Source organism: Canis lupus, chromosome 7 (assembly GCF_003254725.2).
Source record: "Canis lupus dingo isolate Sandy chromosome 7, ASM325472v2, whole genome shotgun sequence".
NCBI classification, from domain to species: domain Eukaryota; kingdom Metazoa; phylum Chordata; class Mammalia; order Carnivora; family Canidae; genus Canis; species Canis lupus.
The window spans coordinates 78,841,898-78,869,635 of NC_064249.1; the positions used below are offsets into that span (position 1 = coordinate 78,841,898).

Here is a 27,738-nt window from a genome sequence, read left to right on the forward strand (position 1 = left end):
TGGCTTATCTTGTGGATTACCAGCTCTGCTCCCCCTTTAGTGGAAAAGCGTGATTTACTCCTGCAAACCAAATACTCCACTACAAGAAATACCTTAGAATTTTTTTTAAAGATTTATTTATTTATTCATGAGAGACACAGAGAGAGAGGCAGAGACACAGGCAGAGGGAGAAGCAGGCTCCACACAGGGAGCCCGATGTGGGACTCGATCCCGGGACTCCAAGATCATGCCTAGACAAAAGGCAGGTGCTAAACCGCTGAGTCACCCAGGAATCCCCCATAGTTTTTATTTAAACAATAAACACGTATCACATAAAATATGCCCTACCTATGTGCATTGTGTCCTACCTTAGAGTCAAATAGTTTATGATGTTTGATAGATTGCCAATATTTCCGTGTACTCTGTCCTCCTCCTTACTGCTAAGATGTGTAGAGGAAATTCTTTCTCTTTTCCGTCCATTCCAGAGTTCTTCGGATGCTCCATATTTGGCCAGGCATGTCGGTTTGCGTGTGGGAGTCCCAAAAGAGGTCCCAGCTTTCGTTGTTAATAGACTCTGTGGCTCTGGTTTCCAGTCCATCGTGAGTGGATGTCAGGTATGGACAACATTTTATTACTTCTCTGAGAATATGTTAGAAGTTATTGGAGGAAATGCCCCACTTCAGTATAATACTGTAGGTTTTTATTTTATAGTGCATTACTGGGAAAGGTCAATATTTGATTTTTCTTGGAAAAGTATTCACAGGAAGAAAATCGTTTCTTAAAAGCTTTAACAGATCTTTGAAGCACGCTAAATGGAATACATGAGTCACGAAAGGACCAATACTGTATGATTTTGCTTATATGGGCAGTCAAATTCATAGAGACACAGTAGGACAGTGGGGGGGGAGGGGGAGGAGAGCATGAAGAGTTCGTGTTTAATGGGTACTGAGTTTCAGCTGGCAAAGCCAGAAAGATATCTGGAAGATGCGTAGAGGTTGGTCACACAACAACGTGAATGCACCTAATGAACTGTACACTTAAAATTGGTTACAATGGTAAATTTTAAGTTTTGTGTATTTTATCACAATTTTTTTAAAAAGCTAATTATGACTGTCATTTTTAGCAAGTGCTTCCTGTGTGCTTGACTTATGCTAGATTTACATTCAGCATCTCACTTCATCTTCACAACCATCTGATGAGGCAAGAACTACCACTTTTCCCATTGGACAGGCAAGGAAGCTGATCAGTAAGGTTACTAAGTCATAGAGGCAGAACTTGAACCCAGGTCTGTGAGAGTTGGAGGATTTAGGGGATGATAAGAAATGTATTCCTTTTTTAACAGTTACTTAGGCAAATACATGTGTTCCCTTGAGCACAGGGGTAAGGGATACAGTGAAATCCAATTTTATTTGTCCAGGTCTTCGCTTTTTTACAGAATGAAAGACACAGATGTGTTATAATGAATAAATTATTTTCATGTGAATTTATTTTTATAATGATATATCTGAAACAGTGACCCTGGTTTTCCTAGCAGTCACTGCAAACACTGGGCTCAGAAGGCTTGTTACTGGGGGAGGAGCAAGATGGTGGAAGAGTAGGGTCTCCAAATCACCTGTCTCCACCAAACTACCTAGAAAACCTTCAAATTATCCTGAAAATCTATGAATTCGGCCTGAGATTTAAAGAGAGACCAGCTGGAATGCAACAGTGAGAAGAGTTCGCGCTTCTATCCAGGTAGGAAGACGGGGAAAAAGAAGTAAAGAAACAAAGGCCTCCAAGGGGGAGGGGCCGCGAGGAGCCGGGCTGAGGCCGGGGCGAGTGTCCCCAGGACAGGAGAGCCCCGTCCCGGAGGAGCAGGAGCTGCACCGACCTTCCCGGGCGGAAAGGGGCTCGCGGGGAGTTGGAGCAGGACCCAGGAGGGCGGGGATGCCCTCGGGCTCCCCGGGACAGTAACAGAGCAACTGCGCGCCCAGGAGAGTGCGCCGAGCTCCCTAAGGGCTGCAGCGCGCACGGCGGGACCCGGAGCCTCTCGGAGGGCTCGGGCGGCGGCTCCGCGGAGGGGGCTGCGCGGCCCCGGGAGCAGCTCGGAGGGGCTCGGGCAGAGGAAAAGGCTCCGTGCAGAGGGGGCTGCGCGGTTCCAGGAGCAGCTCGGAGGGGCTCGGGCGGCAGCTCCGCGGAGGGGGCTGCGCGGCCCGGGAGCGCGAATCCACCAGCGCAGGCTCCGGAGCACAGGGCGCCGGGACACAGCCCAGGATCCGGCCTCCCCCGGGACAGGCAGAGGCCGGGAGGGCCCAGGACAGCGAGGACGCTCCTGCCCCAGCTGAGCAGATCAGCGGCCCCGCCCCGGAGCCTCCAGGCCCTGCAGACGGAGAGCTCCGGAGCTGAATCCAGGTTTCCAGAGCTGCCCCGCCACTGGGGCTGTTCCTCCTGCGGCCTCACGGGGTAAACAACCCCCACTGAGCCCTGCACCAGGCAGGGGCACAGCAGCTCCCCCAACTGCTAACACCTGAAAATCAGCACAACAGGCCCCTCCCCCAGAAGACCAGCTAGACGGACAACTTCCAGGAGAAGCCAAGGGACTTAAAGTACACAGAATCAGAAGATACTCCCCGGTGGTTCTTTTTTTTGTTTTTTGTTTTTTTTTTGTTTTGTTTTGTTTTTGTTTTTTTGTTTTTTTGTTTTGTTTTGCTTTTTGATTTGTTTCCTTCCCCCACCCCCCTTTTTTTTCTCCTTTCTTTTTCTCTTTTTCTTCTTTTTTTCTTTCGTTTTTTTTTTTCTCTTCCCTTTTTTTTCTCTTTCTCTTTTCTTTCCTTCTTTCTCTCCTCTCTTTTTCTCTTTTTCCCAATACAACTTGCTTTTGGCCACTCTGCACTGAGCAAAATGACTAGAAGGAAAACCTCACCTCAAAAGAAAGAATCAGAAACAGTCCTCTCTCCCACAGAGTTACAAAATCTGGATTACAATTCAATGTCAGAAAGCCAATTCAGAAGCACTATTATACAGCTACTGGTGGCTCTAGAAAAAAGTATAAAGGACTCAAGAGACTTCATGACTGCAGAATTTAGAGCTAATCAGGCAGAAATTAAAAATCAATTGAATGAGATGCAATCCAAACTAGAAGTCCTAACGATGAGGGTTAACGAGGTGGAAGAACGAGTGAGTGACATAGAAGACAAGTTGATAGCAAAGAGGGAAACTGAGGAAAAAAGAGACAAACAATTAAAAGACCATGAAGATAGATTAAGGGAAATAAACGACAGCCTGAGGAAGAAAAACCTACGTTTAATTGGGGTTCCCGAGGGCGCCGAAAGGGACAGAGGGCCAGAATATGTATTTGAACAAATTCTAGCTGAAAACTTTCCTAATCTGGGAAGGGAAACAGGCATTCAGATCCAGGAAATAGAGAGATTCCCCCCTAAAATCAATAAAAACCGTTCAACACCTCGACATTTAATTGTGAAGCTTGCAAATTCCAAAGATAAGGAGAAGATCCTTAAAGCAGCAAGAGACAAGAAATCCCTGACTTTTATGGGGAGGAGCATTAGGGTAACAGCAGACCTCTCCACAGAGACCTGGCAGGCCAGAAAGGGCTGGCAGGATATATTCAGGGTCCTAAATGAGAAGAACATGCAACCAAGAATACTTTATCCAGCAAGGCTCTCATTCAAAATGGAAGGAGAGATAAAGAGCTTCCAAGACAGGCAGCAACTAAAAGAATATGTGACCTCCAAACCAGCTCTGCAAGAAATTTTAAGGGGGACTCTTAAAATTCCCCTTTAAGAAGAAGTTCAGTGGAACAGTCCACAAAAACAAAGACTGAATAGATATCATGATGACACTAAACTCATATCTCTCAATAGTAACTCTGAATGTGAACGGGCTTAATGACCCCATCAAAAGGCGCAGGGTTTCAGACTGGATAAAAAAGCAGGACCCATCTATTTGCTGTCTACAAGAGACTCATTTTAGACAGAAGGACACCTACAGCCTGAAAATAAAAGGTTGGAGAACCATTTACCATTCGAATGGTCCTCAAAAGAAAGCAGGGGTAGCCATCCTTATATCAGATAAACTAAAATTTACCCCAAAGACTGTAGTGAGAGATGAAGAGGGACACTATATCATACTTAAAGGATCTATTCAACAAGAGGACTTAACAATCCTCAATATATATGCTCCGAATATGGGAGCTGCCAAATATATCAATCAATTATTAACCAAAGTGAAGAAATACTTAGATAATAATACACTTATACTTGGTGACTTCAATCTAGCTCTTTCTATACTCGATAGGTCTTCTAAGCACAACATCTCCAAAGAAACGAGAGCTTTAAATGATACACTGGACCAGATGGATTTCACAGATATCTACAGAACTTTACATCCAAACTCATCTGAATACACATTCTTCTCAAGCGCACATGGAACTTTCTCCAGAATAGACCACATATTGGGACACAAATCGGGTCTGAACCGATACCAAAAGATTGGGATTGTTCCCTGCATATTCTCGGACCATAATGCCTTGAAATTAGAACTAAATCACAACAAGAAGTTTGGAAGGACCTCAAACACGTGGAGGTTAAGGACCATCCTGCTAAAAGATAAAAGGGTCAACCAGGAAATTAAGGAAGAATTAAAAAGATTCATGGAAACTAATGAGAATGAAGATACAACCATTCAAAATCTTTGGGATGCAGCAAAAGCAGTCCTAAGGGGGAAATACATCGCAATACAAGCATCCATTCAAAAACTGGAAAGAACTCAAATACAAAAGCTAACCTTACACATAAAGGAGCTAGAGAAAAAACAGCAAATAGATCCTACACCCAAGAGAAGAAGGGAGTTAATAAAGATTCGAGCAGAACTCAACGAAATCGAGACCAGAAGAACTGTGGAACAGATCAACAGAACCAGGAGTTGGTTCTTTGAAAGAATTAATAAGATAGATAAACCATTAGCCAGCCTTATTAAAAAGAAGAGAGAGAAGACTCAAATTAATAAAATCATGAATGAGAAAGGAGAGATCACTACCAACACCAAGGAAATACAAACGATTTTAAAAACATATTATGAACAGCTATACGCCAATAAATTAGGCAATCTAGAAGAAATGGACGCATTCCTGGAAAGCCACAAACTACCAAAACTGGAACAGGAAGAAATAGAAAACCTGAACAGGCCAATAACCAGGGAGGAAATTGAAGCAGTCATCAAAAACCTCCCAAGACACAAGAGTCCAGGGCCAGATGGCTTCCCAGGGGAATTTTATCAAACGTTTAAAGAAGAAATCATACCTATTCTCCTAAAGCTGTTTGGAAAGATAGAAAGAGATGGAGTACTTCCAAATTCGTTCTATGAAGCCAGCATCACCTTAATTCCAAAGCCAGACAAAGACCCCACCAAAAAGGAGAATTACAGACCAATATCCCTGATGAACATGGATGCAAAAATTCTCAACCAGATACTGGCCAATAGGATCCAACAGTACATTAAGAAAATTATTCACCATGACCAAGTAGGATTTATCCCTGGGACACAAGGCTGGTTCAACACCCGTAAAACAATCAATGTGATTCATCATATCAGCAAGAGAAAAACCAAGAACCATATGATCCTCTCATTGGATGCAGAGAAAGCATTTGACAAAATACAGCATCCATTCCTGATCAAAACTCTTCAGAGTGTAGGGATAGAGGGAACATTCCTCGACATCTTAAAAGCCATCTATGAAAAGCCCACAGCAAATATCATTCTCAATGGGGAAGCACTAGGAGCCTTTCCCCTAAGATCAGGAACAAGACAGGGATGTCCACTCTCACCACTGCTGTTCAACATAGTACTGGAAGTCCTAGCCTCAGCAATCAGACAACAAAAAGACATTAAAGGCATTCAAATTGGCAAAGAAGAAGTCAAACTCTCCCTCTTCGCCGATGACATGATACTCTACATAGAAAACCCAAAAGTCTCCACCCCAAGATTGCTAGAACTCATACAGCAATTCGGTAGCGTGGCAGGATACAAAATCAATGCCCAGAAGTCAGTGGCATTTCTATACACTAACAAGGAGACTGAAGAAAGAGAAATTAAGGAGTCAATCCCATTTACAATTGCACCCAAAAGCATAAGATACCTAGGAATAAGCCTAACCAAAGATGTAAAGGATCTATACCCTCAAAACTATAGAACACTTCTGAAAGAAATTGAGGAAGACACAAAGAGATGGAAAAATATTCCATGCTCATGGATTGGCAGAATTAATATTGTGAAAATGTCAATGTTACCGAGGGCAATATACACGTTTAATGCAATCCCTATCAAAATACCATGGACTTTCTTCAGAGAGTTAGAACAAATTATTTTAAGATTTGTGTGGAATCAGAAAAGACCCCGAATAGCCAGGGGAATTTTAAAAAAGAAAACCATATCTGGGGGCATCACAATGCCAGATTTCAGGTTGTACTACAAAGCTGTGGTCATCAAGACAGTGTGGTACTGGCACAAAAACAGACACATAGATCAGTGGAACAGAATAGAGAATCCAGAAGTGGACCCTGAACTTTATGGGCAACTAATATTCGATAAAGGAGGAAAGACTATCCATTGGAAGAAAGACAGTCTCTTCAATAAATGGCGCTGGGAAAATTGGACATCCACATGCAGAAGAATGAAACTAGACCACTCTCTTTCACCATACACAAAGATAAACTCAAAATGGATGAAAGATCTAAATGTGAGACAAGATTCCATCAAAATCCTAGAGAAGAACACAGGCAACACCCTTTTTGAACTCGGCCATAGTAACTTCTTGCAAGATACATCCACGAAGGCAAAAGAAACAAAAGCAAAAATGAACTATTGGGACTTCATCAAGATAAGAAGCTTTTGCACAGCAAAGGATACAGTCAACAAAACTCAAAGACAACCTACAGAATGGGAGAAGATATTTGCAAATGACATATCAGATAAAGGGCTAGTTTCCAAGATCTATAAAGAACTTCTTAAACTCCACACCAAAGAAACAAACAATCCAATCATGAAATGGGCAAAAGACATGAACAGAAATCTCACAGAGGAAGACATAGACATGGCCAACATGCATATGAGAAAATGTTCTGCATCACTTGCCATCAGGGAAATACAAATCAAAACTACAATGAGATACCACCTCACACCAGTGAGAATGGGGAAAATTAACAAGGCAGGAAACAACAAATGTTGGAGAGGATGCGGAGAAAAGGGAACCCTCTTACACTGTTGGTGGGAATGTGAACTGGTGCAGCCACTCTGGAAAACTGTGTGGAGGTTCCTCAAACAGTTGAAAATATACCTGCCCTATGACCCAGCAATTGCACTGTTGGGGATTTACCCCAAAGATACAAATGCAATGAAACGCCGGGACACCTGCACCCCGATGTTTATAGCAGCAATGGCCACGATAGCCAAACTGTGGAAGGAGCCTCGGTGTCCAACGAAAGATGAATGGATAAAGAAGATGTGGTTTATGTATGCAATGGAATATTCCTCAGCTATCAGAAATGACAAATACCCACCATTTGCTTCAACGTGGATGGAACTGGAGGGTATTATGCTGAGTGAAGTAAGTCAGTCGGAGAAGGACAAACATTATATGTTCTCATTCATTTGGGGAATATAAATAATAGTGAAAGGGAATATAAGGGAATGGAGAAGAAATGTGTGGGAAATATCAGAAAGGGAGACAGAACGTAAAGACTGCTAACTCTGGGAAACGAACTAGGGGTGGTAGAAGGGGAGGAGGGCGGGGGGTGGGAGTGAATGGGTGACGGGCACTGGGTGTTATTCTGTATGTTAGTAAATTGAACACCAATAAAAAATAAATTAAAAAAAAAAAAAAAGAAGGCTTGTTACTTGCTTCTTATCCAAGAAATATAAATAGTAGAAAACGTTAAGAAGGATGAAATGGCTTTCTTTTTATGAGCCCCCTCAGTTAACCCAGTTCTTGTAAGTCCGTGGTCTGCTTCAGTTTCATCCATTAATGGGATAAAATCTGTTTCTGTCCTTTTAAAGGATTTGTTCTTTATCATCAGCTCACAATCTGTATATTATGCCAGGCATTAATATCTCCGCTGATTTTCAAGACTTATATTGAGTTAAGAATTCTCATTCCTTGCCAAAATGTAGGTACGATTTGTCACTAGTGCACAAATGATTGAAATCTGTTAGTTTTTTCTCCTCTTGCATCTTGGGAGTGGATGTTGAACATTTGCTTTACCTGACAAGTGTTTCCTTTTGAGACTGTAAACTAGGATATGTAACTCATTAAATTTACTGTGAGTTTACTGCTTCATACACAACTTCTGTCACAATAAAAGGTTTTTTGTTATTGTTGCTCATTTGTTTTCAAATAGGAAATTTGTGTTAAAGATGCTGAAGTTGTCTTGTGTGGAGGAACCGAAAGCATGAGCCAATCTCCCTACAGTGTCAGAAATGTGCGCTTTGGAATCAAGTTTGGATCAGATCTCAAGGTTGGAACCATTAAAATGTTTGAAGATTATGTGCCATGCTGTTATGCTAGTAATTTTAATAATGCCATTTTGGGAGAGAGAAAACAGATTTTGAAACCAGTTTTGCTAATAGGGGATTGACAAGTTACAAATGACTTGAAATATGTAAACTATTTCAAAACCCCAGTTTGGTTTTTATTTTGGCATTTTAGCCCACCTTTAAAAAAAAAACAAAACACATAGACGTTATCTCAACACACTTCTGGTCATGGAGAGATGGAAGAAGGGAGATGGAGGAGGGGAAGAGAGATCAGAAGGATAGGCAGAAGTTGAAGTAATTAGTTTCTCTACTGAATAATTGGTAAACCCAGTAATTAAATCTTTACCATGATTTATGGAAGTTTATTTTTGGAGCAATCTCCATTGAATAGATAGCTTCTTCTTCACAGAAAACTTATCTTTGTTTTTTGGGGTGGTTTTTTTTTAAGATTTTATTTATTAATTCATGGGAGACACAGAGAGAAAGAGGCAGAGACACAGGCAGAGGGAGAAGCAGGCTCCATGCAGGGAGCCTGATGTGGGACTCGATCCCAGGACCCCGGGATCACGCCCTGAACCAAAGGCAGACACTCTACCACTGAACCTCCCAGGCTCCCTGTTTAATTTTTTTTAAATATTCTCTTTAAATATAGATGATATTGTCCTAAACCAGTCAGACAAAAACTGGTCTTCATATCTTTGAGAGCTACAGCGAGGGAATGACAGTAACCGATAAAGAATGCCTGTGTGCTGTCCCTCCCATGTCAGAGGGCTAATGACATCTTCTGTTAGCATTTTCTGACAGTAATGACTGGTTTATACTGTTCACCCAGTTCCTCCTTGGTCTTTTTGAAAGTGGAAGGAATAAGACTTAGAAAATACAAAATAGTATTTTAGACACCAAGTGTATTTGAGAAAACCTTTGGAAAGATAGGTCAGTGATGAGTTGGTCTAGAAGAAACAGAAGGGGCACATGCCTCAGAGACTAACCAATTGGATAATAAGTAATAACTTTTTCTGTTCCGCAAGGAACCTGTCCAGGTTCTCATCCACCTCACAGTAAGTAACAGAACGAGCAATTCCTGTCACTGAAGGAGCACAGACACGCTCTTCTGCAGAGCTCAGAGCTGTGGTTCACTTTAAATGAGCAGGGAAACACGGCATGAGGACTGGGTGTTGGATTTCTTACGAAACATAGCCTTTGGGGTTTAGTTTTTGATTGTAGGATGACTTGCTTTGTTTTCTCCCTGCACAGTTAGCACTGTTGCCTCTCTTGAGTGCCTCCCTGTTTAGAGAAAGAGGAGAATGTGTCCATTTTATTATGGCATTGGGTGTTTTGTAAAATGTCCCAGAACCAAAGATGAATAGTAGTAATAGTAAATGTTAAAAAAAAATTAGAAAAATCTAATTTTACTTTCATTTATTGGAACTATGAAGTATTTAAACATAAAGATATTACAGCATATTACTTTCAAAAGATACACTTTAACCAATCACTTTATTATTCATGTCTTTTCATAGCTGGAAGATACTTTGTGGGCAGGATTAACAGATCAGCATATCCAACTGCCCATGGGAGTTACTGCAGAGAATCTTGCTGCAAAACATAATATAAGCAGAGAAGACTGTGACAAGTATGCCCTGCAGTCACAGCAGAGGTGGAAAGCTGGTCAGTGAAATGGGACATTCTTAATATCTATAGAAGAAAACTAGGAGGGGTGGGCAAAATGGGCGGAGGGAGTCAAAAGTCCTAAAATAAAGTAAGTCCTAAAATAAAGGTTTAAATTAAGTCCCAGGGATGTAATGTTCAGCATGGTGATCATAGTTAATAATACTGTAGCCCATATTTGAAGTCACTAATAGAGTAGATCTTAAAAGTTCTTATCACAAGAAAAAATGTGTGCAGCTATGTAAGGGGACAGATGTTAACTAGACATAGAGCAGCGAGCTCTTTGCAATGCTGTATACACAAATATCCAGTCATTATGTTGTATACCTGAAACTGATATCATGTTTCATGTCGGTTATACCTCAGTTTAAAAAAATAGAAAAGATTTCTGTTGTTTTCAGATTATAATGATCCTGTAATAACATTTGTTTAAAATTATACCTTTTGAAAATCACATTTTTTTGGTCATTCCTTTGTTTTTAGATGAGCAGATATTCTATTAGTGATTGCGAAATTAACCAGAAATCTCTCTTTTGAAATACAATAATACTACTCAAAAAGTGGCATTGTTAATTGACCTTATCGGGCCCCTTGAATTTTGTCCTGAACTGGTTCTGTTATCAGTAGAACATTCTGCTCTGAGGGCTCTGATACTGTGAGAGACAATGGCCCACGGGGGCTGCTGGAACCGAGCTGGTGTTCTCCTCTGTGAGGCGTACATACTCACAGGGAGGGGAGGACGTGTCTGGAAAGGACCCACTGGGTATTCTTCTGTGCCTTACTCCTCCCATCCCTAATCGAGAATCATTGCACCCTGACTCAAAGACTCAGAACTGCCCAAGGCCGGGGCTGCAATGCCCTTGATATAAGCCTCCACATGACTGTCAGACCAGTCCAGAGTGGGCACCATGACAGTATGGTGAGTCGAAGAAATTTGTTAGTCTCCTGAAGAAGATTTCTTAAATTAAGCTATTTCAAATGAGCAGCAACTTCTAATTTAGGGCTGTCAGATACCTGGAATAGTGAGAGTAAAGCCCATTTCAGAGGGATAAGTGGAACGGAGCCAATGCCAACCAGCTCATTCTCTGTTTGAGTTACACGTTTAAAGCGGGAGGGTGTTGGCCCAGAGGTCAGGAGGCATCAGTTCTGTTTGTATTTTTGCCACATACGAATTCTTTGACCTGAGTCAAGTCATTTATTCACTGAGCATCTGTACAAAGAGATAAAAATTATTTGCCTCCCTTTTTCCCTAATAGTTGTTGTGAAAGCCAAATAAGGGAAGTGTGTAGGCTGCTATAAAAGAATATGAAAAGTAAGGTGGTTTCACTCCTGGCGTATCCTGTTTGTGAAGCCATAGGTTACCATAGTCCATTCTAGTCTGCAAGGTGCAAGGAGGTAAGCTGTTTCCCTTAGAACTGTGTCAGTAATCGCTCAGAGAATTTCTTCCGGTTGCTTGTCATTAAATTTCACTCATGGATCCATTGGACCCAGATCAGTAACTTCTAGAGACGACCTTTTTTCTTACTGTGGTCAAGACACTGAGCATAAGTTGTACCTGCTTGACACATTTTTTTTTTTATTTTATTTTATTTTATTTTTTTTATGATAGTCACAGAGAGAGAGAGGCGCAGAGACACAGGCAGAGGGAGAAGCAGGCTCCATGCACCAGGAGCCCGATGTGGGATTCGATCCCGGGTCTCCAGGATCGCGCCCTGGGCCAAAGGCAGGCGCCAAACTGCTGCGCCACCCAGGGATCCCCGCTTGACACATTTTTAAGTGTGTGTCACTATTGTACAACTTGGTAACTTTTAAATGACTTCTTATCTTACCCAGAGAAGTTTAAATGAGACATTAAGTTTACTTAGTGCTGCTGTAGCTGTAACTTACATACCAGGACTGCTAATAATCTAGTGATACCTTGTAAAAAAAATTGTAGTAAAAAGGATAAAAATTATAATTTTAAAAAGATGCAGAATGCATTACTATAGATTCATGGCAGTACAAGCAACTCTCCAACAGGCAACAAAGTTGTACGTGAAATAGAAGTAGGTGGTGAGGAAAGGGTGGGGCAGAAATTAGATTGAAGATCGTGTTTGATTTCGTTTCTTAGATCTTCTCTTTTTCCCATTCTTACGATGGTCTTCCTTGTGTTTCAGCTAATGATGCTGGCTATTTTAATAACGAGATGGTACCAATTGAAGTGAAGACTAAAAAGGGGAAACAGACAATGCAGGTAGATGAGCATGCCCGGCCCCAGACAACCCTGGAGCAGTTAAATAAACTTCCACCCGTGTTCAAGAAAGAGGGAACTGTAACTGCGGGGAACGCATCGGTAGGTGGCGCCACAGATCATCCTGGGCTCTTGCTGACGTGTTCAGTGCAAAGCAGTTGCGTGGTATCTTTGGGTTACTCCCCGCGCTAGTCGTTAGCTATTTTGCTTAACCTGGCAGTGTTCCTATTCTGTGAATGGAGGTTTTCACAGTCCCAGACAATATTTTACCCCAAAGATACAGATGCAGTGAAACGCCGGGACACCTGCACCCCGATGTTTCTAGCAGCAATGTCCACAATAGCCAAACTGTGGAAGGAGCCTCGGTGTCCATCGAAAGATGATGGATAAAGAAGATGTGGTATATGTACACAATGGAATATTCCTCAGCCATTAGAAACGACAAATACCCACCATTTGCTTCGACGTGGATGGAACTGGAGGGTATTATGCTGAGTGAAATAAGTCAATCGGAGAAGGACAAACATATGGTCTCATTCATTTGGGGAATATGAAAAATAGTGAAAGGGAATAAAGGGAAAGGAGAGAAAATGAGTGAAAATATCAGTAAGGGTGACAAAACATGAGAGACACCTAACTCTGGAAAACGAACAAGGGGTAGTGGAAAGGGAGGTGGGCAGGGGGTTGGGGTGACTGGGTGATGGGCACTGAGGGGGGCACTTGGCGGGATGAGCACTGGGTGTTAATGCTAAATGTTGGCAAATTGAACACCAAAAAAAATTAAAATGCATATGTATTTTTAACTCTCATATAATGCTTCCAGTTTCTTAGTCTCTTCAGAATATTATGAGGAACCTAGAAGGAAATCTACTTGGTTATTGTTTCAGTTTTCATGGGTTTGTCAGTTTTGTTTGTTTCTCTGATGTATACAGCTCATTAGGTTTCTTACATCTCCCCACATCCGGACATCAGCTTTTCGGGAACATTGTTTCCTGCATTGCTAAGGTTGTTTTCTGTGCCTAATACAGTTTCTGATCCACCAGACCACTTTGAGCACTAGCTGTGTCCCACACTGTGGCACTGCTTCCTATGTGATTCTGTAATCCTAACACTACTCCCTTATTCAAACCTCGATGCACTGGGCCCTTTGCCCTCTAGCTAACCCTCTGTTTTTGTTTCCAAGGGGGTATCTGATGGTGCTGGAGCCGTTATCATAGCTAGTGAAGATGCTGTTAAAAAACATAACTTCACACCACTGGCAAGAATTGTGGGCTATTTTGTGTCTGGATGTGACCCCTCCATCATGGGTATTGGTAAGTTCATTGTGAAGCAAACCGATTCTGTTACATTTCTGGAGAGAAGTCTTCCCTGGCATTTAGATACCTGAGACAGTGGCCAAATCAGGGTCACTTGTGAAGGAAAGGAGGTTGGTAATCAGTGGTTTCAACAACTCCTCTTTCAGAAAACCTGTGCCAGGGATAAGAGGAAAACCTCGACTGTGTAAACTGCTCCTGGGCATTAATCACACCTCACTGTCCATTTGGGATATTTAAAACTTGCCCCCAGCGAATCACAGAGGAGAGTTACAAGGTGCTGACCAGATGAGAGAACGGGCAAGGAGCGGGCCTGGGGACAAACAGAGATGGCTCAGTGCTAGGTGTTCTGCACACAGCCGCTGGTGTCTCATCTCCTCTTCCCACAACTCCTCTGTAAAGGAGAAAACTGAGGCTTAGGGCGGTTGTCTTGTCAAGTCCAGACCAGGAAGTGATGGAGCCAGGATGGGAACTGGGCCTCTCTAATTCAGGTGCGCTTCTCACTGTGTTGTCTCAGGAAGTCGAGGTCATGCCCACCTGGCTCGGCTGCAGCTGAATAGGAAAAGGGAGAAGTACAGTGAATCTCGGTTGATAAAGATTAGCAGGAGGACTCCCTACAAGTGGGTGTAGGTGACTCATGAACAGGGTGGGGGGCAGAAGTGCCAACCATCATGCAGTCGAAATCCAACTATAACTGTTACTTCCCCCCAAACCAAACTACTAATAGCCTACGTGGCCCAGAAGCCTTACTGATAACATAAACTTTTAACACATATTTTGTATGTTACATGTAATATCTACTGTGTTCTTACGGTAAACGAGTCAAAAGGAAATGTGATTAAGAAAACACATTTATAGTATTGTCCTGTCTTTATGCAGAAAGTCTGCATGTAAGTGGATCTTCTCAGTTCAAACTTGTGTTGTTCAAGGGCTAACTGTATGGTCTTTCTTGGCTTGAAAAATATGAATTAGAAGGAGAACAAAGAGCGTTCTGCTGGATGCACTCCTAGGAACCGCAGATGATACTGAATTTTAATAATGTCTGTCGTCATTGTCCAGGAAACAGAACTGATGAGGAACCTCACTTACAAAAAAATTAGTGCCTGGAAGCTTTGTCATCTCCCACCTGTGTCCTCATACCCCAAAGAAAAGTCTACCCTAGGGCTAGATTCAGATTCTTGAGAAGTCCAGAGATTTTCTTATGAGCTTAGTTAGGCCTTTTCCAACTAACTGTTTATGAAGTAGGTCTCAGGGTAGAAGGGAGCTGGTCTGTGGCTGACCTGTGTTCTCAGAGGTCTTCAGGGTATGCCTCAAGGCTCTATGCGAGTGATGACCACTTGTGCTCGTTTGGCACTGAGTTAATACCCAACCATGTTTGCTGCCTTGTCCTTCAGAGATTTATCTCTATAGAATTCCTAAGAAAGAAAGCTGGCCTGTCCACATTTTGTCACTTTCACTGTGTGTCAAATTACTTTAACCAGAACTGCAAGTTATGTAAATATCTGTTAAAAGTCAATTTTTTCTATGTCTCAGGTTTAAAGCTTATTAGCTTTTAGCTACTCACTGTCAGCAAAACATAGCTTTTGTTTGAGAGACGGAAGGTAGCTTTAAAAAGTAAACGTTTGTGTGTTAGTGTTGCATTTACCACCACAGTGGACAGCCCCCATGGGGGTTGGTTTCCCAGCCCCCATGTGATCATCAAAATCTACCCATAACCCCACCCCGAAAGATTTTGTTTCATAGTTCCAGGGTGGAGCCTGGGAGAATGGCTTTGTTTTTTGTTTTTGGGGTTTTTTTTTTTTTTTTTTTTTTTTTTTGAAAAGCACTTGTTAGCATTTAATGAACCTCCCCCTATGTGGCTTCAAGCTACTAGAACGCAGGCGCCCCCCACACCCTTTATCTTCTCCTCAGCTCTTCTACTGAAGAATTTGGCCTTCACGATGACAGGCTGTTTTGGGAGCTTTCCCTTTCCCAGAACTTTGTAGTAGCCTGATCGCACCACATCGATAATAGGAGCAGCTCCAGTCTTGTTTTTGGCAGCATTTACCTGTGTCTGCTCACTGACTAAGGTCCACAGTTTATCAAGGTTGACAGTTGGGCAGAAGCTCTGGTTCCTCTTTAAGCGGTAATGTCTCATACCGACTTTTCCAAAGTAACCTGGGTGATATTTGTCGAAGTTGATCCTGTGATGATGCATGCCACCAGCATTACCACGGCCTCCTGGGTGCTTCCGCTGTTTGCCGATGCGGCCGTGGCCATGGCTCAAGTGGCCCCGAAGTTTCCGGGTCTCCCTCAGTCTGGATGGCATGTTGGCGGCCCAGAGGAAAAAGCTACCTGAATGGTTTTGATGATCAATCATATTTATCTGATATAGAAAAGTAGTTATTTTATAGTTCTTTTTCAGTTTAACCTCATTGAATAAGTTCTGATATATTCACATGGCCAGTGAGCGAAGAAAATATAGTTTTCCTTCCTTTTCTTCCAGGGTCTGGATGTTGGCCCTGTAGTCCAATGAACACCATTGTGTGTTCACACTGTGTGAACACCATTGGACTTGTTTTTTCCCTTAGGGCTTGAATAGAGCCATAAATACCACATGTCCCAGTGTCAGATGTCCCTCCTCCTAGACAGCTGTCTGTCCGTGGTTGTATGGGACTCAACGAGGTAACTACACGAAGTACTTGGTGAAGTTTGGTAACTACACCAAAGGAACAAACAGAGATAGTGGGTCATTGACTGGTGGGATTGAGTCATCATTCCAGTTTCTAAGAATAGTTTCCTCAGTTATGCAGTTAGCCAGCATCTAGCAGCCCTTAGCCTAGAAAAAGGGCAAGAGCTGCCGACCCAGAAAAAGGAGGAAAGCCAAGACCTGAGAGTAGTAGTGGCTCCCAGGAAGGATACATATGGAAAGACAGCGCTCCCTGGAACTCCCCACGGGTGGCCGTGGTGAGTGAAGCTTTGAACCTCTGTCGCTTGTAGCAGCTCTGGCTTTATCTTCTCTTGGGCTTTATTTGTAGAAAGAATTCCAATAGTTAAAAAGAAGAAGGTCAACAACCAGTTCAAAGCCTTCTGATGAGACGTTTACACCCCACAAAGATGCCAAGATCACATAGCTTTAGTGGTAGGACTAGGAATGAGGTCTCCTTTTCCTACGAGAATGCTCTAACTTCCTGAGTCCCAGTAAATAACATGGCTGTGGCCCAGTGTTTGGAATAACTGACTGTAACGATTCTAAGTTGACAGTGCCCTGAGTCATGCTTTCTATGGATATGAAGACAAGGTGGTATGTAGAGTGGAGCTACACCCTCTGCTCTTCGTTCTGTGTGTCTTTGACCCTGTAGGATACTCATCCCCGACCATGCTGGATAACCGGTGCTCTACTACTATCTATCCTATTTTTGTGCCTTAGACATACAAAGAGAATCTGGAACTAGGTTCTATGTTAAATCAGTAGTTAGAATGAAGAGCTCTCATTGGATGCCCCTCACCTATAAGCAGACTGTTGTCCAAAGAACATTTTAATTAGGTGACAAAACAAATTACATTGTGCTTAAATTGTACCATGCTTTTCTTTTAGACTGATTCCCTAAAGGGGAAAGGAGAAAAAATGAGTGGGAAATATCAGAAAGGGAGACAGAACATGAGAGACTCCTAACTCTGGGAAACGAACTAGGGGTGGTGGAAGGGGAGGTGGGCGGGGGGTGGGGGTGACTGGGTGACCGGCACTGAGGGGGGCACTTGACGGGATGAGCACTGGTTGTTATTCTATATGTTGCCAAATTGAACACCAATAAAAAATAAATTTATAAAAATAAAGACTGATTCCTTATCTTACTTAGGCGTATTTATGGAACTGTTGCAGAATATTTGACTACTTAAAATTCAACAGAACATACCATATTTTTTTTAAGACATTTGTGGCAATTTTATTCTCCAAGAATAGATAGCAAATTAGACAATCTCCTCCAGCCAGCTTTTTTACCATTTGGGGAAAAAATATAAATATACTTAAAAATTATGAGCAGCATTAAATGGTTATTGGTGATTATCAGTAATCTGGGAGCTAAAGTTTCAGAAGTCTTATTTGGCAGATTTGCATTTCTGCAGTGGGGGTTTTGTTTCATTTAAATTCTCTCGTGGGGATCCCTGGGTGGCTCAGTGGGTTAGCACTGCCTTCAGCACAGGGCGTGATCCTGGAGTCCCAGGATCGAGTCCCACGTCAGGCTCCCTTCATGGAGCCTGCTTCTCCCTCTGCCTGTGTGTCTGCCTCTCTCTCTCTCTCTCTCTCTCTCTCTCTCTCTCTCTCTCTCTGTGTTTCTCATGAATAAATAAATAAAATCTTAATTAATTCTCTGCCTGTGTTTGGCATTATTCGTGCTTCTTTGCTTTGAATATCTTTTCCCTAAAGTGCCTATGGCTTCCTGCCTTGTACCCACGTGGAGATGCTACTACTGTTTCTTGCCTTTTGTCTAGATAGGCCTGAAAATTCAGAGGGTGCCACAGTCACTTCTCTGCTAGGAATGTGTGTGATTTGGGTCCCAGGCACTTAGACTGCCTTGACGCTGGGTATGAAGCGTGATCTGTAAGTGACTGTGAAACCCCATAGAGCACTCCTTTGGCTCTCTGAACTCTTCCAGCCATTTGCAGTAGAACCTTCATGTGAGCCTCTCATTTACGATTTTGCATAACCAGCTTTTCACTTTAGTTCTATTTTTTTTTAATTGTCACATCATTGACTAATGTGTCATCAAGGTAGCAAGATTTGTGACTACTAATAATGTCACATTATTTCTTCCTTACTTACCTGGTTAGTGAAGAAGGAGAAATTTGACAAATAAATATGAGATGAAACTGATTTTGTTCTTCTATAGGGCCTGTCCCTGCAATCAATGGAGCACTGAAAAAAATAGGACGGAGTCTCAAGGACATGGATTTGGTAGAGGTAAGTGTTATACTTTTTTACATGAATAAACCACCAGTGTCTGTAGCATAAATGGTTTTAATATGGCATTTTACAGCTTTTTTGTTGTTGTTTCTGTGCTATTAGCCTTTCCAAATGATGTCCATCTAAGTAAATATTACTTTTGTTACATGCTTTGAGTCAGTACTTTACCTGACTAGAATGCTTTATGTATATTCAAATAATTAAAACAGCCTGATTTCTCCTTAAAACATGAATTCCTGGAAACTTCTTAACACCTTATAAGACTATTGCATTTTAGACTACCAGTGTGCCTGTTGAACTAAATTGAATATTATATAAGGTAGATGAGAAATGAGTAACTTCAACCTTTTATGGATTGAAATGAAAAAATATAAGCAAAAGAATTGACATAGTAGAAAACAATATCTGGTGCCAAATCTAGAATTTTCTTATTCTCTCCCTAACTTAAAACTCTCCCTCCCCCAAACTTACCTTTGGCTGTTACACCATAGTTGTGGCTAGATTTGTGATGTCATAATTTTTGGCATAGAAAACTTAAGTTTATTAGTATGGTGATTTTTTTTTTAATGTTAGTTTAGATAGAGCAATGGCGTCTTAAGTATTTAGACAATTAAACGGAAGAGTGGAAAAGAAAATAAAGTTGGATTATATACATTTTACATTTGGGGACTATTTGAAAGTTTTAGGTAATTAAACATGTATGCTGCTTGACACTGGGAAATAACTAATATAACAAAAGAAATCTATTTAAGTTGGTAGAGAAAGGGCCTTCTCAGCACAAGTGTGCTCTCCTCTGATGAGCTCTCATCTAGGAAACTACGGTTTTAGACAAACGGCTTATCCTTAAATCTCTCTTCCATTCTTAGAGCCTCAGGAGGCTGCTTACTTATCATATTTATATTAGCAAATAATGTCCCTAAATTCCTGACTCTAGATTTCACACTTAAAACTCTTTAAATATGTCAGCTCTGCAAAGTTACTCATAATCATTTATAGATGTATGTGTCCGCAAGAACATAGCTCTCAACACCATGATATGATTGTCTTTGGGATGTTTGATGATCCACATGGTGGTTCATCCTGAGTTCAAAAACCTAGTTTCACTAGCTCATATTCCAGATCTCTTAGTACCCCTTTAAGCATGACCATGTAAAATGGAAAAATAATGTAGGACCTAAGGATAAACAAAACAACATCTTGGAAATACATGAAATATAATAGGAAAGAACACAGGACAGAATTTTGATCTCAACTCTATAACAAAGTTACCTTTCTTAAAATCAGTTTTCTTAGCTATAAAATTTTCTAGCTAAAATCATATGAAACTATAGTGCTATGAACTTGAAGGTAATTCTCATAGCCAACCTTGCTAAGCGGATACAATATGATACTTTTCAGAGCTGCCAGATTTCAGCACAGTAACCATCCTTGTATGTAGGTGGCTCTGGCTTGGTTGTGTCAGTTTCTTTTTGGAAGAATGGCTAGTAGTACTGGGCAGTAATAGCAATAGCAGGAGCAACCATCTCCTGGAGGTTGGTATGTGTCAGGTAATACACTTAATACCCATGATTCCATTTAACCTTGACAGTAACTCCTAGGATGTACTGCAGGCACATTTTACTGTTGAGGGAACCTTGAGTGTCAAGAGTTTAAAGAGCATGCATACAGCCAAGACTTGAGCCATCCCTCTGGCTTCAGAACCTCTGGGCCATCTCCCACAGCCTCTAGTAGGCCTCCACTCATGACATTGCTGAAGATTTCTTTTCTCCAAGGGATGCAGTTGACTTAAAGTATCAGTTGGTAAATATACCCGTTTTCAAACTTGGTATCTTTATAAAGAGCAGTTGAGGATAAAATGACATTGCAAGGTAGTTTTTTTTTTTTTCTGTGTGTTTTGTTTTGTTTTTATTTATTCATGAGAGACACACAGAGGCAGAGACACAGGCAGAGGGAGAAGCAGGCTCCCTGCGGGGGCGGCTGATGTGGAACTCGATCCCAGGACCCCGGGGTCACACCCTGAGCCAAAGGCAGATGCTCCACCACTGAGCCACCCAGGTGTTCCCGTAAGGTAGTTTAAATAGGGGGAAAAAAAAAAAAAAGCAAAAGTAGCCATCACTAGGATGAGACAAGTCTCAGTTAAAAATCAACTTATGAACAAAGATTTTTATCCATGTTTTGATTATTTTTAGGTGAATGAAGCTTTTGCTCCTCAGTACTTAGCAGTTGAAAAGAGTTTGGATCTTGACCCAAGTAAAACCAATGTGAATGGCGGAGCCATTGCTTTAGGTCATCCCCTGGGAGGATCTGGAACAAGAATTATGGCACACTTGGTTCACGAATTAAGGTATGTGCTAGAAACTGTTACATTTCATATTTGCCATCTTTGGTAAAAATGCATGGATTTGGGTTTCCTCAGAGCAGTCCAATATTTTTCATTCTTCTTCAAATCCCCCTCTGCTGATTCTCACCAGGTCTCTCTCTCTCAGACCCATTTTACAGTCTCACCAGGAACAAGTTATTTGGGGACACCCCTTTTTGACTGATATTATAGATGATTGGTTGACCTGATAGTGGCTCCGCACTTGGGATGTGCACGCTTCCTTGTGTTTGCCTCATGCTCACCCGGCTCCTCCCCAGTACTGCCCTCCACCCCCCCAACTCCCCCACCCCAGGGCTGGTGCATAGCAGTCAGCACTACCAAGGCTCTGGCCGTCGTGCTGTGCTTGCACTCTAGTGCCAGTTACAAGAAAGATAAAATTATTTAGGAAAATAAAGTATTGGGAGGATTCTGGTCTAGATGCTGTCCTTTAAGGAACCTAAGCAAAATACTCCTGTGGGTCTGAACTAAGTGTTTCCTTTTCCTTAACTGGTGCTAGGGTCCCAGCAGGAACTTCCTGTGTGCCTGATGCTTTTCAGTTTTAATACAAGAGCTCCTCCTTCTGGGACTGTGTATTTTGGACCATTTTGCTCTCTTAGGAAAATGCAAACAAAACCAAATATGTCAGGCCAAAAAATTCACTCTGGCTCCTGTTAGGTTAAAGTAAATCACTTAATAATTCACTAAGTTAGTGAGGGATGTGCACCAAAAAGTTCTTAGGTGCTTTTCTCTCAGATCGAGGAACAGGAGCAGATGGTCTAAAGGAATCTAATTTGTATGAAAGGGACATGAAATGCTTCTAAATCATCTGCTCTTTCACATGGGCCGTCTTCACGGATTGCACTTACTCTCAGGTGCCTTGAAAATCTGAAACTATCTAAAATCAAAGGGGCTGACCTCTCTCCTTTCTCACAGCACACCTCTGCTTCTAGATCTGTTCTAGCCTCTCTTGTTACCATTTCTTTTAATCAAAATATTCAGGTTCTGATTTCATTCTGTTGTGATGTATACACCCATATTGCTGATTGGAGAAAAGATTGAGACGAGGAGCTGAATGAGCATGAATGATGCAGATGTGTCCATGATTAATTCTATTTCATTAACTTTCTAATTAGCTCTGTAAGTTTTCTATTTGAGTAGATTTCAGCCACTGAAATTCTCTTTTAGGCGTCGGGGTGGGAAGTATGCCATGGGCTCAGCTTGCATCGGAGGCGGCCAAGGCATTGCTGTTGTCATTGAAAGCACGGCCTGAGGGATGGGGAGCCCAGCGAAGCCCCCTCACACTGGGGGCCAGGCCACAGCAAAGCAAGTGACCTCCAGAAACCAGACCTGATTCTGCTGCACGTGGCTGAGTGTGATTAAGGGATAATGAGGCAGAGATGTATTTCTCATGAATGAATAAATAAATAAGTTCTCTAAAATGTGTACAAGTATGATGTATTTCTGCACAAAAATCAGACTACAGAGGCCTTAAAAGAAATTGTATTCTTCTGCTATATAATCATCACTTATGCCTTAAATAATATATGATTGCAAGAAAGTGGAATAAATACTGCTTTAACTTCATCTAATCCTTTCGTGTCATTTCTTGGATTTTTAAAAGCTTTAATTGAGGTAAAATACACATAACATAAAATGTACCATTGTAACCATTTTTAAGTGGCATTAAATACCTTCACACTGTTGTGCAACTGCCAGCGGCCTCCACGTCCAACACTTCTGTCTTGCAGAGCTGACACCTGGCACCCATTCGATGCGGACACCTAGGCTCCCACCCCTGCCCCGGCAGGCACCATCTCTTCCAGGCCCCTCACAGGAAGCCAGTCATTCAGGATCTGTCCTTTGGCACCTGGGTTATCTCATCCAACAGGTGTCCTCGAGGTTTGCCCTTGCCCTTGCCCCTGTCGGCACTACCTTCTTTTCTAAGACAGAACATTCCACTGTATAGACCATGTTGGTTGGTCCTCCCATCCCTCTGTGGACAGTTGGGTTACGGCCACCTCTTGTTTTGTGACGAATGCTGCTCTGAACCACGGTGGACTGATACCAGTTCATGGCCCGGTTTTGGCTCTCGGGTGTGTATCCCCAGGTGGACTTGCTGGGTCGTGCCATAGCTCCCGTTCGCACACTTCTGGGAATTGCCCGACAGTTTTCCACAGTAGCCGCACCATTTTACACTCTTGCCAACCTTATACAAGGGTTCTGATTTTCCCATATCCTGCACAGATACTTGCCGTTTGCTGTTTGTCTTTTACAGAGGCCACGTCCTAATGGGGTGGGGTGGTACCTCACTGTGGTGGTGAGGGACATTTCCTTAGTGATTGGTGATGTTGAGCGTCTTGTCTTGTGCATATTGACCATTCCATCTTTTTTGAAGAACTGTCTAAGTCCTTTTCTCATATTTTAAGTTGAACTGTATTTTTTGTTGTCATTGAATTGTCTTGTATTATTTTTTTAAGTTGAAAAACCAGTTTAACTTCGGTAAGTGATGTTCATAAATCATTATGAGATAAACGTCCAAGGAGCAAATTACTGAACTTAGTCTCGATACTAATAAATGATGTATTTATTACTGGAAAGTTAAAGGGATGCTGTTATCATAATCCTGGGGCAACACATGGAAACGGGACTGTCCTTGGTAGCAGGGGCATATAAGCACCCCACTTTTAATTAAACCAAAGCACACGTCAGTGACTCCACCTCAAGTTCAAGAAAGCTGAGCAAACACTGTTTCAGGATGGATTATTGGATTTGAAGATTATCAAGGAATTGGTCAGGATGGACCTCCCTGTCATGACTGTTGAGCGAACACTTCACAGAGGTGACAGTTGGCCCTGCAGATATCTGGGAAAAGAGCAGGTCCTAAAGCAAGAGCGCACTAGGTGTGCAAGGAGCCCGTGTGCCTGGAACAGAGTGAGTAAGATGGAGAGGGGCTGGCGATGAGTCACAGAAGCTTCCAGGAGCCTGTCATGTGGGGCCTGAGAAGCCACTGTAGGGACTTTGGCTTTTATTCTGAGTTAAAACGGACCTTTTGAGTCAAGGAGAGACCTCATCTGACTTCTAGGAAGGATGCTTCCGTCTGCCCTACTGAGCTGCCAAGGGACAGCGTCGGAAGCAGGGAGGCCGGTCAGGAGGCTGCTCCACAGCCTTCCCGGCCAACAGACAGCACTGTCACCCCCTACGGGTCGCAGCGGGGCAGTGAGATGCCGTCAGACTCTGCTTATATTCTGAAGATGGAAATTTGAGATTTCCTCATGGCTTGACCGTTGGTTGAGAGAGAAGGGGGTCAAGGCTCGGCCCGGGGCTTCTCAGCCCTGGGGAGGGCGACGCTGCTGGTGGAGCAGGCCAGGGGGGCCCCGTGGGCCAGGCGTCCCGCACAGGCGCCGAGCGGGTCCTGGGGGCAGGAGGGGTGTGGATGAGCCAGGTCTGAAGTCGCTGGCATTTACATGGGACTTGCTCAAGAATTAGTGGCCTCCTTGGCAGGATGAGCACTGGGTGTTATGCTATATTTGGCAAATTGAACTCCAATTAAAAAAAATTAATTAGGGCAGCCCCGGTGGCTCAGCGGTTTAGCGCCGCCTGCAGCCCAGGGTGTGATCCTGGAGACCCGGGATCGAGTCCCACATCGGGCTCCCTGCATGGAGCCTGCTTCTCCCTCTGCCTCTCTTTCTCATTCTCTCTCTGTGTGTATGTGTTTCTCATGAATAAATAAAATTTTAAAAAAAATTAATTAAAAAATCCTAAAAAAAAAAAAAAGAAAAAGAATTAGTAGCCTCTACCCTACATGGATCCAAAGAGGAAAGAACAATTTTTCCTTCTATTAACACCTTTGGTGTGCATTTTTGTGACTTAAAGAAAAATTTAAATAGGAAAGAGAATAAAAAATAAAACCAAGTATGTCTGCATTGCCTTTCTGAAGACTGATCCGATTCTTTTAGGTAGTTCTTCCTCACTCTACATAATAAATGCCAGCTCTTCTACTTTCATGGAAAAAATATGTAAACTTTTTACTAAATCAAATCACTTACAATGTAGGATGGGAGTATACATTTTTAACGGTAATCTAAAAGGAATGCCTTTGTTAAGGAGAAATAACAAATAATGTTTATGAAGTGAACAAAGACTCCCCTTTCCCTTTCTCTTCATCTCGTTTTTTTATTCTTAAAGTGAACCCGGGGTATTATAGATTGGGTTGACTTGCATGAGGAGCTGCACCTGCCGCCAGCCCAGGGCACTCGTCCCTAGGTGGCACCACAGGCCTGTGCTGTCCCAGTCCCTTTTTTCCGCAGCGTCACAGATGCTTTCCTCCGCCAAGTTGGCCACTCTGGGTCCTTGTCACCTCCTGGGAATGGAGAGAGCCAAGGGGCCGGCAGTAAAGAAACTTAGGGCTGTAGGTGGGAGACAGAGTTCTCTTCCAGCTGCTGGCCAGTGCCAGTCCCGGTGCAGGAACCTGGAAGTCCCTCTGGCCAAACAAACTTTTATCTGGCTGCAGGGACAAAGCCGCAGACTAGGTTCTCTGGCCTCTGAGCGGCTACTGTGGAGCCCTGAGGCTCCGGGCAGCCCCTGCCAGCCGGGGGGCCCAGGGGGAACCTGCGGAGGGCAGAGTATGAGCAGCAGAGAGGAGGCAACAGCAGGGTGCTGCCCACCCCAGCCCTAGGGGCACTCGGAGCCTGCAGGGCTGCTCTCTTCCACTCCGGACCCTATTCATTCCTGAGGCCCCGGCTGCCCGCAGAGCCAGGACTGCAGGGAGCTGCTTGCATCCTCCTGGCACACTTGGGGACCTCTGCTAATGGGGCCAGAGGCAGGGCGGCCCGAGGGCTGTGAGGGCAGCGGGGACGTGGAGACGCGCAGAGACAACGGGCCGATCCGCGTCCTGGGACAGGAGTGCTGCCTCGGACTCCTCGTATAACCAGTGCCTCTGGCGTGAGGGCGAGGGCATCAGGAAAGAAACAGCTTCTGGGGCGCCGGGGACCCAGCCGGTGCAGCGTCTGCCTTCCGTTTGTGACCCCGGGGTCCTGGGATCGAGCCCCGCTGGGCTCCTCGCAGGGAGCCTGCTTCTCCCTCTGCCTGGGCCCCTCTACCCCGCTTGTGTTCTCGCTCTCAAATAAATAAATAAAATCCTAAAAAAAATTTAAAAAATAAAAATAAAATAAAATAAAAAGAGGAAAGGAAAAGAAACCAGCATCTGACAGATGCAAAACTGGTCAGGAACGTGGCCGGTGTGGAAGAGCAGGCCCCGTGTGCCCAGGCGCCAGGGCGCCTGCCCCCCACTGCTGCCCTGCGCCACGAGGTGGAGGTAGAGCAACGGGACCGGGGCACGGGCCCTTCCTGGCTCGGTGCACACGGGCACACTCGAGAGGCCCAAGCTGTTGCGGACAGAAGTAAAATCCCGGCGTGCGCTCTGCACGTGTAGCTCCTCAGAGCCTTTAACTAGCGGACAAGGTAAAATCAGAAACTGCAGAATGAGGGGAGGTGCTGATACTGAGACGAGGGGCAAGCTCTGCCGGTTGTGCACACTCACGCACACACGCACACATGCTGCACTTCCATGCTCCCAGGCTTTTCCTCCTTTCCTTTCTTTGCTTGCCCAGAGTTTTGCAGAGAGGAGTGGCTCTGAGACGGACCACATGCCTGGGGTCATGAAACCCTTCCCCCCTGCTCGGTTGCTGTGCCCCACGCAGCAGCTGTGGGCTTCTCAGCAGGCCGTCCATTGCACCCCGGCTTCTGGAGCAAAGTCAGCATGAGCTGAGGCCACAGTGCAGATGAAGTCCCAGCCGCGCCGGTGTTAGACCCCTGCGGCCCGACCAGGGGCCTGGGGCTGGGAGACAGTGGGATGCGGGAGCCCGTCAGAGCGTCTCCCCGGCTCCGGGTCTGCATCGCCTGCGGCCAGCGGCGCCCTGGCCGAGGTGGGGTGTGGCGCCCCCGGCTCTGGTCCCCGCCCGCGGCTCGGAGCCTGACTAGGTGCACGTGTGCCGGGCCCCGAGGACAGGCCACCTGCCAGCTGGAGGACTCTGTCTCCGTGCTGGGCCCGGCATGCCGTCCCGGCTCTCACGGTAAGGGGACAGGCCTGCAGGCCCAGAGGTGACGGCCACACGACCACAGGCCAAGTCATGGACGATACGGTCATCTTTAGCCCCTTGGAGCTTTTTCCCAATGACCGTTGTAGGACACTCAGGAGGAAGTCCTCTCAACGTGGGCACGAAGCAAGTCCAGCAAGTTTCCTCCAGGACATAGGAGAGGGCGAGAAGAGAGAGAGCTGCCCGGCCGGAACGTCGGCCAGAAAGAGACCGAACCGCTCTAAGCACTGCCGCCCCCGCCAGGTTCACGGGTGACGTGTGAGGGCCCCGGTGGTGCGGTCGTTCACCCTCCGAGGCTGCTTCGGGCCCAGGCCCTGCTCCAGGCCCCCGGGACGAGGCCTGTGGGGCAGGCTTGAAGCCCCCCTCCCTCTGCCCCTGCTCCTCTGTGGGCCCCTTCCTCTCAAATAAATAGGTAAATCTTAAAAAAAAAAAAATACGTGTGCAGAAGACGTGTAATGGGCATGTCATTCCATCCGAACCCTGGTGGTGGTCATGCCCAGATGGTGCCCCAGAGGGGGTGTCGGACGGGCAACAGCGCACCCGGGGGCCAACACATGAGCCGCAGAGACCAGATGAATCTCACAGGCTAGGACACACCGGGGCTCAGTGTGGTTGGTGGTGCC

The 27,738-nt window shown here is 44.1% G+C and overlaps 2 protein-coding genes across 5 annotated transcripts in view; one reads left to right on the top strand and one right to left on the bottom strand.

The window, feature by feature from the left end:
* The window catches only part of ACAA2 (acetyl-CoA acyltransferase 2), a 39,237-nt gene extending 16,633 nt beyond the window's left edge, over positions 1-22,604 (top strand). For 3 of the 4 annotated variants that reach the window (XM_049112961.1, XM_035719252.2, XM_025429625.3), the window contains exons 3-10: positions 465-593; positions 8,370-8,486; positions 10,026-10,173; positions 12,330-12,505; positions 13,587-13,716; positions 18,588-18,658; positions 20,851-21,005; positions 22,206-22,604. In XM_049112961.1, coding sequence (XP_048968918.1) covers positions 465-593; positions 8,370-8,486; positions 10,026-10,173; positions 12,330-12,505; positions 13,587-13,716; positions 18,588-18,658; positions 20,851-21,005; positions 22,206-22,290 — 1,011 coding nt within the window. In that variant the 3' untranslated portion in view covers positions 22,291-22,604. Of the gene's footprint in view, positions 1-464; positions 594-8,369; positions 8,487-10,025; positions 10,174-12,329; positions 12,506-13,586; positions 13,717-18,587; positions 18,663-20,850; positions 21,010-22,205 lie in introns of those variants that run through there. The other variant, XM_049112962.1, reaches the window with a different exon arrangement.
* Positions 15,538-17,528, bottom strand: LOC112648123 (60S ribosomal protein L27a-like). The gene has a single exon (XM_035719253.2). The coding sequence runs from the start codon at positions 16,073-16,075 to the stop codon at positions 15,578-15,580; it is 498 nt and encodes a 165-aa protein (XP_035575146.2). The 5' UTR covers positions 16,076-17,528; the 3' UTR covers positions 15,538-15,577.
* Positions 22,605-27,738: the final 5,134 nt, after the last annotated feature.

What these genes read in the sequence shown, in the direction of transcription:
- LOC112648123 (XM_035719253.2), bottom strand. Translation starts at nt 16,075, where the DNA reads ATGATTGATCATCAAAACCATTCAGGTAGCTTTTTCCTCTGGGCCGCC.